Below are 13,300 nucleotides of genomic sequence, written 5' to 3'. Positions count from 1 at the left end.
ATTTAATACTTTAATTAAAATGAATTAGATCTACAGCATACATTACTGTTTGCTGCAGTACAAGCACACATCTGACTTGTATAAGCTAACAACATTCAAGGAATAAATGACTGGACCATACAAGACTTTCTGCAGCTGAACTCATACCTCCAGCTAAACTTTTTACATTATTCTGCTCTAAGCCACAGTTATTGAAGCTACAAGCTTGAAAGAATAATTGAATGAAACGGTCACACTTGCCTCAGTTTGTGAGCTATAAAAATTAATCATAAGTGATTCTAAAATTGTTTCTAATTCCCACATTTCATCCATACTCCAAGCAACATTTCTATCAATAACAAATGCCTTCCATAGCCCTTTGATCTTTTTGGTTAACTAAAAATTTAAGCAATACTCCTTTCAAAGGAAAGTCAGGTACAATGGTACAAAGACAATATTCAAAATATGTGCAAGAAGTTGTTTTTTCTTGTTTCAGTTTTGTCAGAAATGAAGCTTTTCCAAATCTATGGAATAATGGTCATGACACCACAATTTCTGCCAGTCTAGGCAAGATACCACAAGTATACCATGATTCCTGCCAAAGATAATTCTGAATCTTCAATAGCTCCACAGCTCCCATTGGAAACAGTACCAGAATAAACATATAAAACATACTTTCCAAGCCTTTATACCAAAAGGCCAGATTCAAAAGCCATCTGAGTTATACTGTAAAAACCTCTGGATTTCCAAATCCTCTAGTTAAAATGAAAAGACAGATAGACAGAAGAAGACCTGATATTAAATTGAGTGTAAACTCCCAAGACTTAAGACAAAAATCCCAAATTGACATTTTTATCTAGTTTTTCCATTTGAAAGAGCTAGGAGTTGGCATAAAGCATTTAAGACATAAAAATCCAACACCCATTTGGATGGGAGGTCCCAGCGTGGAGAAGGAAACCTGTCCTTTGCACAGACACTTCCTCTATCAAAACCTTAATTTTTGTTTAGATTTTTGATTTTAGTCCATTTGGTTTTGTAAACAAAAGATGATTTTAGCTTCAAATTTAACAGGCAAAGTGACACCATGCAAATACTAAAACAGAGCTACACAGACCTTTAAATTCTGTTGCTTCACTTCGATTCCTGACTAAGTTTTCTGACATAGTCTGACACTAACAACTAAAATGATGTAGTTAAAGGTAATAAACTGGGAATTTTAAGTAGCCTGTCAAAATGACATTTACATCATCTTAGTCTCAAACTCTCATGCAAAGTTCCATCCAAAGCAACTTCTTCATTATGCAATGAAAAGCAAATTTACCTTCCCCATCAAAAGATGTTGCATAATCTCCCACAGCAGTCAGTAGGTTTTGCATCATTACTAGCAGCAGTACTTAGTGCTTCAGAACAGCTGTTTCTTTGTTAAAAATCTTTTTTTCTTGTTAACAATTAAACTCTTACCAAGAGGTATCAAGTCAACTGAAACCTCTGATGTTTTCTTCACAACCTGCTGAGTTACCGGCAAAACCAACAGGCCACAGACTGACCTTCAAGAAGATCTTGCTCCAGAGGTTGGTGAGTGCTGTAATTTCAATACACCCAAAGGCAATAATACCACCACAGAAGGAACTCTCTTTCAAGTTTTCAAGGTAGCAGAGATGATGTAGTGATTTTGAATTACTATCACTCCAATAAAAGACTGATAATTAAATTGTTAGTGATACACAATGTGAGAAAATCAGGAAAGAAAGCACAATGCAAGGAAAGAAATACATTTTATAAAGATATGTTGAGGAGGTTTCTTTCTGAAACTCTAGCAGTCTTGACTAGCTCACAAATGTTGCATGCTAAAAGGACTTCAATTTCTTTCTACTAAGAGAAACTTAAAAACACTATTTACATCATTTCTTAGACTCATGCATCACCACTGAAACACCTTCAATGCATTAAAGATTTAAATCCTTGTTACTTATAAAATAGGCAATCTTTCCTTTCTAACAGACTATTACTGGCAACATCCAAGACTTCATACCACTTCTGTTTTAAGCTTAATGTTTAGTAGAAGACCAGAATGGGGACAGGTTTTCTTGCCCTTTGAAAGCTTTTTGATTTGTTACGTAACTAAATATGTTTGTACAGCTTTCTTCATATCTACAAATCCTTAATCCACAGGATGTCAGTTCAGGCAATAATTATATTAATAAATTGTAGACAGTCTAAGAAGGAAAGAAAGATGGAGAGACATTTGGAATTAACGTGCTGTGAATCAGTCCTGCATCATCCTTTGTCAGTGGAATTAGCAGGCTTTTCTTCCCTCTTCTTGTTGCCTTTTAGTAATAATTTTCAGTGCATTTGACACATTTCATCTCACTCAATGCACTGAACCCTAATACAAGAGAACACCAGTTTGTCAAACATACATTATTGAGGAAGCATACCAGTTAATCTTAGGCAGCTGACATTGTCAAAGACAAGCCACCCCAGCAAGAGCTACAGAAATGCCAGGCAAAGAGGAGAGAGGGATAACAAGAGAACAAGCAAAACTGCTGAGATACCAAGCAACACAAAAGGCCAAAATCTGCTAATTCCTGTCTCAGTTACCCCCAAACCACAAATATCTCTCAACAGTTTCAAAGCACACATTTCCACTGCTGTTGACAAGAGGAGTTGCAAGCCTGAAAAGACTGGTTGTCCATTTGGCACAGGATTCACCATCAGATACCTGAAGATCTGGATGAGAACAAGACTTAATTCTGCAAATAATTTTTAGTTTTTTACATGAGCTTCACAGAAGTCTCTCTCAATATTTATGGGTCAAAGTTCCAGGATAACCACATTGATTTCCCATGGACATTAAGAAGTGTAGTCCTAAAAGGTTTTTTAAATAATAATAATTTTTAAAAAGCGTGTTACAATGACAGAACTTGTAGGAATGCCAAGCTTAATATTTTAGTGTTTCTTACAGCTGTTTTTAGCTGAAATTAAAATGATAAATGCATTGAGTTTTCAAAAGGAGTGCTGTCATTCAAAACTTAGACATTCTGGAGATAATACACTAATTTTCAAACTCATTTTGCTTCAAACCCTCTGATATCAATATATATTTATTTTTTTATAATTTGGCTCACATGCAAAGGCAAGTCATCATGGAAAATAAAGGATTTCTTATAAAAGCAAAATTCTTATTTCTTCAATTTCCAAGCTCATTCATATTTTTGAACATGGCTTCCTCTTTCCTTATATACACTAGGAAAGAAAAACAGAAATCAAGAGAAATCTATGAGAGCTGTAATGGTATTTTCTAAGCACATTTAATATCAACTTGTCATTAAAATGAGTTTTTTAAAAATGGTTAAAAAAACCCACTCTTGCTTGATTCTGGTTTATTTTACACACTAACTGTTTCAGATCCAGTAGCATTTAAAGTTTCCCTTGTATGGTTTGTTTTTGCTAGTTACACATTTAACAGATGTATTGAAAAGTAATTACTTTTTTAATTCCCCAATTTTTTCTTAAAAAAAAAACCCAAATCAAAACAACACCCTGAAAAATAGACTCAAACAAAGTACAGTTTCTTGAATTATGTAACTGATTTCTTTCACACAAAGGGCATCATACTGCTATCCTTACTACTAATTTCTGCAATGTCACAAGACAGAAAACATCTGATGATAAGATCCTTTCAAAAAGAAAAATACATAAAAGACACTCCTTAGATGCACTGTTTATTGCAAACAATTAGAATATTGCAGTGGTAATACTGCTATTTTACTCACAAAAAATTCTATACAATATCAATTTCCAACAATCAGTACCAACAGACACTTCCCTTATTAACAATTTCAAGATAGAACCATATATGCCATTCCACCAATGGAAAACGTTCTGAGAAGGAATTTGTTCTTTTTGGATCAGAGAAAAAGAACCCAAAAAAATCCACTAGTGAAAACAGTCTTCACCAGCACATTTACAAGAAATGCTTTGTCCCTGTCTGACTTCAGGAGGTAATTCCTTTTCTTTTCAGGAAAGGGTTAGGTTTTATTTGGGGCTTACAACATGACAATACTTTAATGCAAATTCCCCAGGAGAAACAATAAAGAGGCATTAGTAGGAGAGAACTGAAGAAGACCCCACTGAATGTTTTGATAGTGATGTCTCTAGTCTGAAATCCAACATCTTGAGAAGTTCAGGTTAGAATGAATATATTCTGATGTACAGTAGTCAGTTCAGAATAAAATGTCTGTGGATTCAGCAGTTGACATTATTAATTCAGAAAACTCCTAAGCTTAAGCAGCCATCTACATCATAGAGCTACTTTCTTCTCACATAGGCAGCCTGTTCTGTTCTAAAACAAATAGTTCCTTGGAAAACTTTTCTTTAAAAGAAAAGTGGTGCTAGAGAAAAATCATTCTTCTTCAAACTAGGAAAAAAGAGAAGAAAAAAAAGAAAAAAGAAGCACCATTTCCACCTAATCCATGATATAATCTATTGCACCACAGACATGTACGTTATAAAAAGAGATATAAACATTAAGAATAGAATCCCAGAAACATTTCTTTTTCCTATTCTCCAGTTCAAAAAGCAGTTTATACTCTTAATGACAGTTGTAAAAGAAATCACCGCCATCTTTATAAGGAGACACAGCACAAAAATCATCCTGAAGCAGGCTAACTTTGGAAAAGTAACATCTTTGAGCACAAAATAACTATATGGTCCAACAGTAATGTTATAAGAAACCACCATCTCAGCAGGCACTGGTAGGACTTTTTAGTAAAGAAAAGGGAAGAAAATAACATCAGATTTGGAAGGGTGGATTAAAGAGAATGCAGGGATTTTGTTTCATAGACTTTAGCAGGTAACAGGTCCCCTTGTTCCTTGCTCTACACATAGGCAGTCCCCTAAGTCTTTACAGAAGGAGGATTTCATTGCTTGGAACCAGTGTGAGACAAGGCATTGGTGGTGGACAGCAGAAGACTGCTCTACAACCAAAATTTTCCCAGCACCTTACACTGAATGGAACAAATACAAATTTAGGACAGTTAATGCCAAATTCAATACAAAATTTCCACTTCATTTGACTGAGTCTCTGTCTTCTACTGCAGCAATGAAAGAGAATAATTCAGGTACATTTAATCTGACCTTCCTGAAATAGAGTTTCTCCTACTTCCCAGAGAACCTCTATCAAGAAGCATGCATGTCAAGCAATCAGAACTGCAAGGAAGACACCAAAAGCCCTTCCTCTTTTGAAATTGAGCTAGCATTCTCAGCTGCAGGGCTGATGAACATACAAAATTAAAAGAAATAGAAGCACATAATTAGCTTGATTTTAATCAATCCCCAGTAAAGTCATTGTCAATCTTACTAAAATTAAATCTAAAAATTTCTTCAAAAGCTGTGCCTTAAAAAATTGTGCCTTGCACAATTCATAATTAGATTTTTTAAAAATATACACAAACTCTTGACCCTTTCCATGCAGCTGTGTCATCTTTAGAACGTATTATTCTCTTTGCAAACATGTCCACACCTTGTGATGGTTTCTATGGCTAGTGCATACACTGCTATGAAAAACCAGTGCCTGGCTTTGGAAATTTTGATGACCTGAAGAGAAAAAAAAATCTCTAGTTCTCTTCCTTCCACCCTCCATGAAAGACAGAGAATTCGAAACTAATGAACTAATATCCACAATAAAAAAGAACATTTAATACTCTAGAACAGAGCTTTAAATTTAGCATTCCTCTGATACCACGAACCACAGTAAGGAAAAAGGCTTGTTCTTTTTCTTCAATCAAAACAATCCCTTAATAATTCAAAGTTCAAAACATTTACGTAAAATATTAGCATTATATATTTGTGATTGATAAACAGAGCCAGCAGGGTAATCAATCAGTTTTCAATTACTTGTGGCAACTAGATAAGATGATAGCACACAAACTAATAACTGACAATAGTCAACTAATGAACAGGTTCACTCCTTATGGAAGTAATGAGCTCCTGAGTTCCATTTCTAATAGCCACTTGCAATCATAAACATGTATTTCCTCTTCTGTTTCATGAAGAAGTCTATTATATATAAACTGAGATGTGCCCAGCACAAAACCATCCAGCATATTCTTTTTGCAAGGATCATACACTGCTTTCTATGTTATGGAATGCATTAGTGTACTTGCAGGTGTACAAGAGTGTTAACTGACTTACTGGTACATCAGCAGCAGTTTTATATCCCTGTAAATGGGTTCTGAATAATGTCATACTTACAACATCAAACTTCTGTGTGATGTTCCCTTGGACATCCAGTAAATAAACTTTGCCATAATGTGTTCCCAGTGCCAAAAACTGTGAAAGAAAGAGATTGATTACATAAAGACACCACAAGAAATACTACAGCAATGCTAAATGAACAGGATTAGGAATACTGGGGAAAAGAAAAAAGCCCACCACTTTCTATAGAGAAAGGTTATTTTAACTGTGCCCAAAGAATAAAGCAGGGCTTCAAGCCCATATTACTGTGATAGTGCAAGTTACCTGTCAGAATGAGTCATGAGGACCCTCATCCACTGACAACTAATGGTGTGTCTGCAGTCTGTACACACCAGCTGATGGACTGTGGCAGCAAATTAAAAATGCAGCGTGGGAGCAAGAACCAACAGAGATCTGAAATAGTTCCTAGATCCTTTCTGCAGCTTTGTTTCAATCCTAATGGTTCCTTTGAGCTTTATTTCAATTCTCCTTCATTACTAAAATAAAACCAAAGTGTTCAAACACAGCAAAAGGCCAGCTGTAAGCCACTGGTAAAATACAGCTGAATTATGGAAGGTCTCTGACAGTGCATTTAAGCACACAGATAACTCCTGAGTTTGCTTTCCTTCACAGAGTAACATTCCTAAATAGAATACTCCCAAGACAAATACAATTCCTTGGAAATCTCAGGAGTTTCATTCTAAAAAATTGTAGCAAAATAAAGAAATCTCCACATAAATCCACACTATCACAAACTTATTTTGATACAAACAGGAAGGGAATTGATTCTGAGAGATCTGCTGTTAATTGAACCATGTGAACTACACCTAAACAGAAAAGATAGAATTTCAGTACTACTTGATTTATGACAGAGGTTTCTTTTATTTGCCCCCTCCCCCACCCTCCCACTTTCAGCATTACTGAAATAGTCTAGGCTACTCAATTCTCTGTATTTCACTGCATGTGAGCATGCTTCATTGCAACCTATAATGAAATGCTCAAATTTACAGGCACTGCTAAGCGTGTCAGTCAGGCAGCACAATCTTTAAAAAATAACCTTACAGAAAGTCAAGGTTTAAAAGGATTTATCAAAATGGAATTGCTTAAAATGAAATTTCAGTTCAAGCACTTAAAATATGAAGCTACATTAAAAGGAGTCAAGAAAGGGAAAGAAGGGGTTCATTAGAAATTCATTCCCTGCAATGCCTTTCACTCCTGCAAGGTTGCCTTTTTTCAGGAAGAAAAAAGTCCCCCGGGTAAAAAAATCAATACTGGTTAATAAAACATCAGGTGTGCAGACATAACTAGGTATGACTATTCCACTGCACAGGCCTGCTTGAATGCACCAGGTGCCATGACGATTAGTCATCCAGTGCAGACAGCAAGCCTGGTGAAAATATGATGCTTTAGTAGCAAAAATGAAAAAAAAATTCTGGGGGGAAATTAGTCTGAATGCAGAAGCCAGATCTCAGGATTCCCAGCAAAGGTAAACTGTTTAGTCAGAATCATTTTACGTATTACTGTATAATTTTTCTAATGATAGCATTTAGCAGGGCTTTTCCTGTTCGTTCAGGGAGAAATTCCCAAAAAAACCAACCAGAATGAAACAGAAATACCTTTGCAAAACCTATAACCCAGCTTCATTTTTAAGCTCTCTGTTGCAAGAGACCTATTCCTAAAAGACTGCAGTACCTGGCTTCTAACAATATTGATTCTTCTCATAAATAGTGTATCTAGTTTGCTGGAAAACTGAAAGTGCTGGGATACTTCAACAGTTATCCTGTATTGTCACGCTTTGTGACACTATAGTAAAAGCTGTATCTATGCACATCCTCATAGAAAAACCCTGTTAAACTCTTGGCTTTCAAAATTTACCTGAGATGCAGGAATAAAAGGTAACAGAAACAGGCCACAGACAAAGAGGAAATGCTTGCCAATTTTCCAAATATTTGTGTAATTCTAAGTTGTCAAAAACATTTATAAAAGACTTATTGTTTTCATTCACACAGTTAAAATACAAGCTTCATCTTAAGAGCCTCTTGAGCCATAGCAACAGTCCTCTGAGGAAAAGAAACACAGCACAAGTCAATCTAAAAATATAGCCGAATAACAAAGATAGATCCCTCAACAATAACTGTTAAGGAGATGTTACTGGCTATGAAAAATTATACATTCAGAAAATAGCTACTATGTTTTACTTAGTAATAGTTGACAAATCATTAACTCCACATTCTCAGATGCACTTTAGCATGCCTCAATATTCTAAAATGTTTTTCAATATTTATAAAAGAGAAGAAAATTGAAAAAATACAAAAGCAATTGTTTAAGTCACTAAAGAAGCACATGAAGTTTATTCCTTTTAAGAACAAAATATTAATTATTCTTAAAATTTCTTTACTTTGCATTGTCTATTACTTTATCCCTATCTTCCTCTAGTACATCAAAATCTCTACGTGCAGTTTCTTCTCTTTGTTTTTAACATACTGAATCAGAGAAGGGACACAGGGACATGCTAGTATGTCACCCCCCAAAAGAAAAACCTAAGCAAACAAAAAATATAGCAATTATAGCAATTACTTTCTTCTACACTGTATTAACATGTCTTCCACAGCTGAATATATACTAAGGTCCTGGCACGATCAAGTTGGTCTTTACTGACACAGGCTGTACAAATAAGCACAGTATTTACAAACTTCCTTTCTGAATAAAGAAAAGTTAGGACTGTATTCTGATTGCAGTCCACAATACTGTTCATAATAAAAACTGAGTGAATATTTTTCTAGTAGCTTATGTAAACATCTCATCAAACAAATCACCACATTTTGAATTCTCACCTCATTTCCTCATTGAGAAAATGTGTTTCTTACTGAAAAAATGCTTGATACAAACAAGAAGAGAATTGATTCTGAGAGATCTGCTGTTAATTGAACCATGTGAACTACTTGTTTTATCACAGGAGAAAGTGTGAATTGTTCAATACAGGTTAATGGTGAATTTTATTTACGTTACTGTTGCCAGTGCAACTCTAGATTTGGCATCACTTCTACAAAGAAATAAACTGATGCATTGTAAGCACAGATAAATATATAAAACCAACCGGAAGTGATATCTCAGCCACAAAGCTACATAATACCTTTTCATGCACTGTCATACAGCTGGCTGCATCCTTCTGGAGAATTTCAGTCACTCCATTAGAAAGTCGTTCATACTTGAGCTTAGGTTCTTCTTCACTCTCATCTTCCTAAATTTTTAGGAGTGTAAGAAAAAGGGAGCAAGAGAGAAAAAAACAACAGAAATATTTAGAAGTTTATTTTAGATAAAAAACAAATTAAAAGATATCCCAAAACTATCACACAGCAACAGGCGAAGATGGATCACTGCGATCTCTTCACAACAGCCATTACAATCAAAAGCCAAACTTCCACAGTTTAATCATCTGAAGGGGCTTGGGCTGTGCTTTTTTGTTACTGGCTTTTCTTTTTACTCCAAAGTTTTAGGTGCAAAGACTCTATAGCAGCATGTCAATTCAGCTGTAAGAGGCACTTACTTGATATCTAAAAAGCAGGAAAAAATGTGCATGTGTACTTTGTTACATAAAGTTAGTCATTTGCAATTTAGAAGTAAAATAAAAAAAGGATGGATATGATAACAAATAATGATAAAATAAAGTATGCCACTGTAGCCACAATGAACTGAAAGCTGAAGCATGCACGTTACAAGAAACTTCACGACCTTTACAAGATGCTGCACCTCTGTAGGAAGGATAGAGGCAAAATGCTGTGAACAAAAATAAGAAGAATCCACTAGGAATAAGTCAATTGTATAGAATCCACCAATGGGCTTATGGTAAAAAAAACACTTATAAATACACTTTCTGGGAAAAGGATCTGGACACAGTATATTCCTATGAATCACCTTTATCTTCTGTAGGTTAGGATCTTTTTCTGGTAAATACTGAAGCTTTCCTCTCTTTCTTTTCAAGTGTGTTAGGTATTATCACCCAACCACTACTTAAATGCAAGGAAAGATCATGGGGCAAAGAGTAAAGAGAAAGGAAACCAAGCTAAAAAAACCAAAACAAAAACAAGCAGCAAATTTATTGCTCAAAGAAGACCAAACATGTTTATCTCTCAGGAAAAGAAAATCCCAGTTGCAAAATTGCTCTTTGGTCATAGGTATCTATCTGAAACAGATGGTCTACAGAAGCACAATGCCAGAGAGATTCCACAGGCTTCAGCAATTCTCAGTTAATCTTATACATGCACAGACACACACAAACCCTTACAGATTCCTTGGTCCTCACTGGGAAACAGGATACTTGCAATAATATTCTCCTACACTCACTATTGACTGTAACAGATATATCAACACTGAGTGTTTCCCACATAAAACATACCTTTCATTCTTAAGCAACCAGAATATACCAGTGCTGTTCTCTAGTTAAAGGAATGCCTTGACTTCCCACCAACCACTGCCTTCCAATGCTTAAAAATGCACAATGTAGCCTACAGCAGAACTGTATTTGTGCAACACTTTCTTGTAGTCAATGACGCAAAAAATAAATTTGGAAGGGAGACATGTTAACAGGTTAATAAAATGTATTTTGTTTAAACTGCCTTTGCAGTACTAAAGCCAATCTTTCCCAAGTTCAATAGTATGGCCATTTACTATGTATGCTACCATCATATATGGCAACATGTACATAACCTCATAAACACAAAAAAGCCATTTATACCTATGGAAACCCAATCTTTAGCCCCATGCTTACAGAAATATGCTGCAAAGAGAGTCTGTTTTAAAATGTTACGTGAGAGTTTTATAACAGAATATAAAAGAGATTAATACAGGGATGTCAGCAGCGCATGACGTAGGAGTATGAAGTGAAGTGTCAAAATGTCCACCAAGAAACAATTTTATTCAGTAAATCTAACACTGAACAAAGTTGTTACTAGACAGAATGACAATGTCAAATTACAGGTCTGTATATAAATCAGTCAAGTTCCTCATGCCTACAGATCGTTAATAAATGGCTACAAGGTAGAGGGAGGAGGTAAAGTCAAAGTAAAAAGCACACATGGGATGGAAGGAGGGTGTAAGGAAGTATGTGTCCATTTTGTAACAATTAATATATTACTGCATTTTATACATTGCTTACAAAGATTACGCTTGAAATGCATGGGCAATCATTGAATAAATTCATAAAAGTAAAAATTGAACTCCAGTCATCTAGTTTTTATAAGATCCCACATGTTGCTGGGGCCTGGACATCCAATGTGCAACCAACATGAAAAGTTAATTCTAGTCTCTTGAGTAGTTTGCATAAAATCATTCATCCACGAACCATTAGATAAAGTTACTGAAAATAAGTTTTGCCTGTCTTATTTATGAGTGAAAACTAAGTAATTTTTTCTGCACATGCATATACAAAAAATATATACTTTCAAAAGTCAGTGCACCGAAGCATTCTGCCAGGATTCAAAGTAAGTAAATAAAATGAAAACTCCCAAATATTAGGCATGATGATGTACCTATTTCACGCTTTCCTGAGAGGTATCTTCCATGTTAAATAGAAGTCAAGCTAAAAGGTGAATTGAAATAAGGTTGGGGCACTTTACTATAAACAAAATGAAATAAAAAGGTGATTTGCAAAAATTCAAGATTTCTCTATGGCTTCAGACTCTGATATATTAAATGCATTTGATGATATCTTATTTAGAGTATCAGGGTTTAATAATTGTATAGGTATTTTTCTATCAGGAAAAGCTTTTATGCAGTTTGAACTTCTAAAGTAAACACAAGCCAGTGTTAATAAAAGCAAATCAATAATTTTTGTTAAATTTTAATAATCTTGAAAACCCACAAATTAAACCATGAGCAGGCTGAGTTGAGATGTCAGTTAGCTGCGTTTCTATGACAACCTAGAGGAATAGAACAAGTCCTGACTTGCAGCAAAGCCAAGATATAAACAGAGTGACATTTACCCCATACAAGGGAACTTGCAGCTTTCCTTTTTTAAGGGAGGAAATAATAAAAAAATCAATCGCTGATATTACATGGATTTTTACTAAGTGTATGACACTTTTAATTAAATCCTCCTAGAGGATTCTAAAAATTTGAAAACCATTTTTGTAACACTGCTTTTTGTACCACCACTTAATACTACTTCAATATTTATTGCCTAAAATGATCTGAAACAACAATACTGAATGCTGAGATTCTTGACAAATGTTTTAAGAGAAAAATAAATATTTACTGCACAAAATGTGTAAAGCACTCCACACATGGCAGCCTTAAATTCTGAAAGGGAAGGAGACCCACAGAGCTGTCAAGAGGAAGGTACCTTGGTGATGTTGTAAAATAAATAATGACCATTTTTCTCTGTTTGGTTTTCTACTTGCCTTTTAAAGCTAAAGCTACTAGTCATATCACTAAAATATGCTGTAAAGAACAGGTATCCATAAACATTTCCACTGAAAGCACATTTCCAGCTGAAAGAATACACTAATTAGCCCCTAATACAAAGACTAATACAAACCCCTTCCTACTGAGAGTTCTCCCAGTTGTCATTGCTGAGCACTCCTGAACTGAAAACAAATTCCTTTTCATTCACCCAGCACCTACTCAATACCAACTCTTCTGGAATGGATTTAATAAATTAATGAGAGCTGCAAATGTGCAACAAGCTCTGAACAGGCCAGTGCCACTGCAAGGGCAAACCCAGGTTCACAACCTTCTTCAGGTATTCTGCCCCATCTTTCCTAGCTTTGCCTACAGGAACTACTGTGCTGGAACCATGAGTAGGAAAAAAGAGAAAAAAATCTGAAATCAGTCCTCGTGAAGAAAATTTCCAGAAGGAACCTGTGGGCAGTTCCCAGAGTTATTCCATTAGCCCACATTTGCTCCTGCAGCAGAGGATCTGCCCACAGGACAGCCTGTCACATGAACTACATGCTCTATTGATTACAGATACTCTAATTATGTTACAGGCGCTGACAGCAAAGTGTCATCCTTCCCAAACAATTTGCCCTCAAAGTTTTTCCAGAGCCTTTATGGAAATAAATGTTGCATACATTATAAGACAAGT

The 13,300-nt window shown here is 35.3% G+C and overlaps 1 protein-coding gene across 1 annotated transcript in view; it reads right to left on the bottom strand.

The window, feature by feature from the left end:
- The window catches only part of VPS41 (VPS41 subunit of HOPS complex), a 106,340-nt gene that overhangs the window by 77,868 nt on the left and 15,172 nt on the right, over nucleotides 1-13,300 (bottom strand). Inside the window, exons 3-4 of the mRNA XM_079301917.1 lie at nucleotides 9,350-9,457; nucleotides 6,235-6,312 (exon numbers count right to left, since the gene is read on the bottom strand). Of these exons, the coding sequence (XP_079158043.1) occupies nucleotides 6,235-6,312; nucleotides 9,350-9,457 (186 nt within the window). The remainder of the gene's footprint in view (nucleotides 1-6,234; nucleotides 6,313-9,349; nucleotides 9,458-13,300) is intronic.

Source organism: Erithacus rubecula (assembly GCF_903797595.1).
Source record: "Erithacus rubecula genome assembly, chromosome: 3".
Taxonomy (NCBI): Eukaryota; Metazoa; Chordata; class Aves; order Passeriformes; family Muscicapidae; genus Erithacus; species Erithacus rubecula.
Note: the sequence above shows the minus strand (reverse complement) of the source record. Positions and strands in the feature narration are given on the sequence as shown.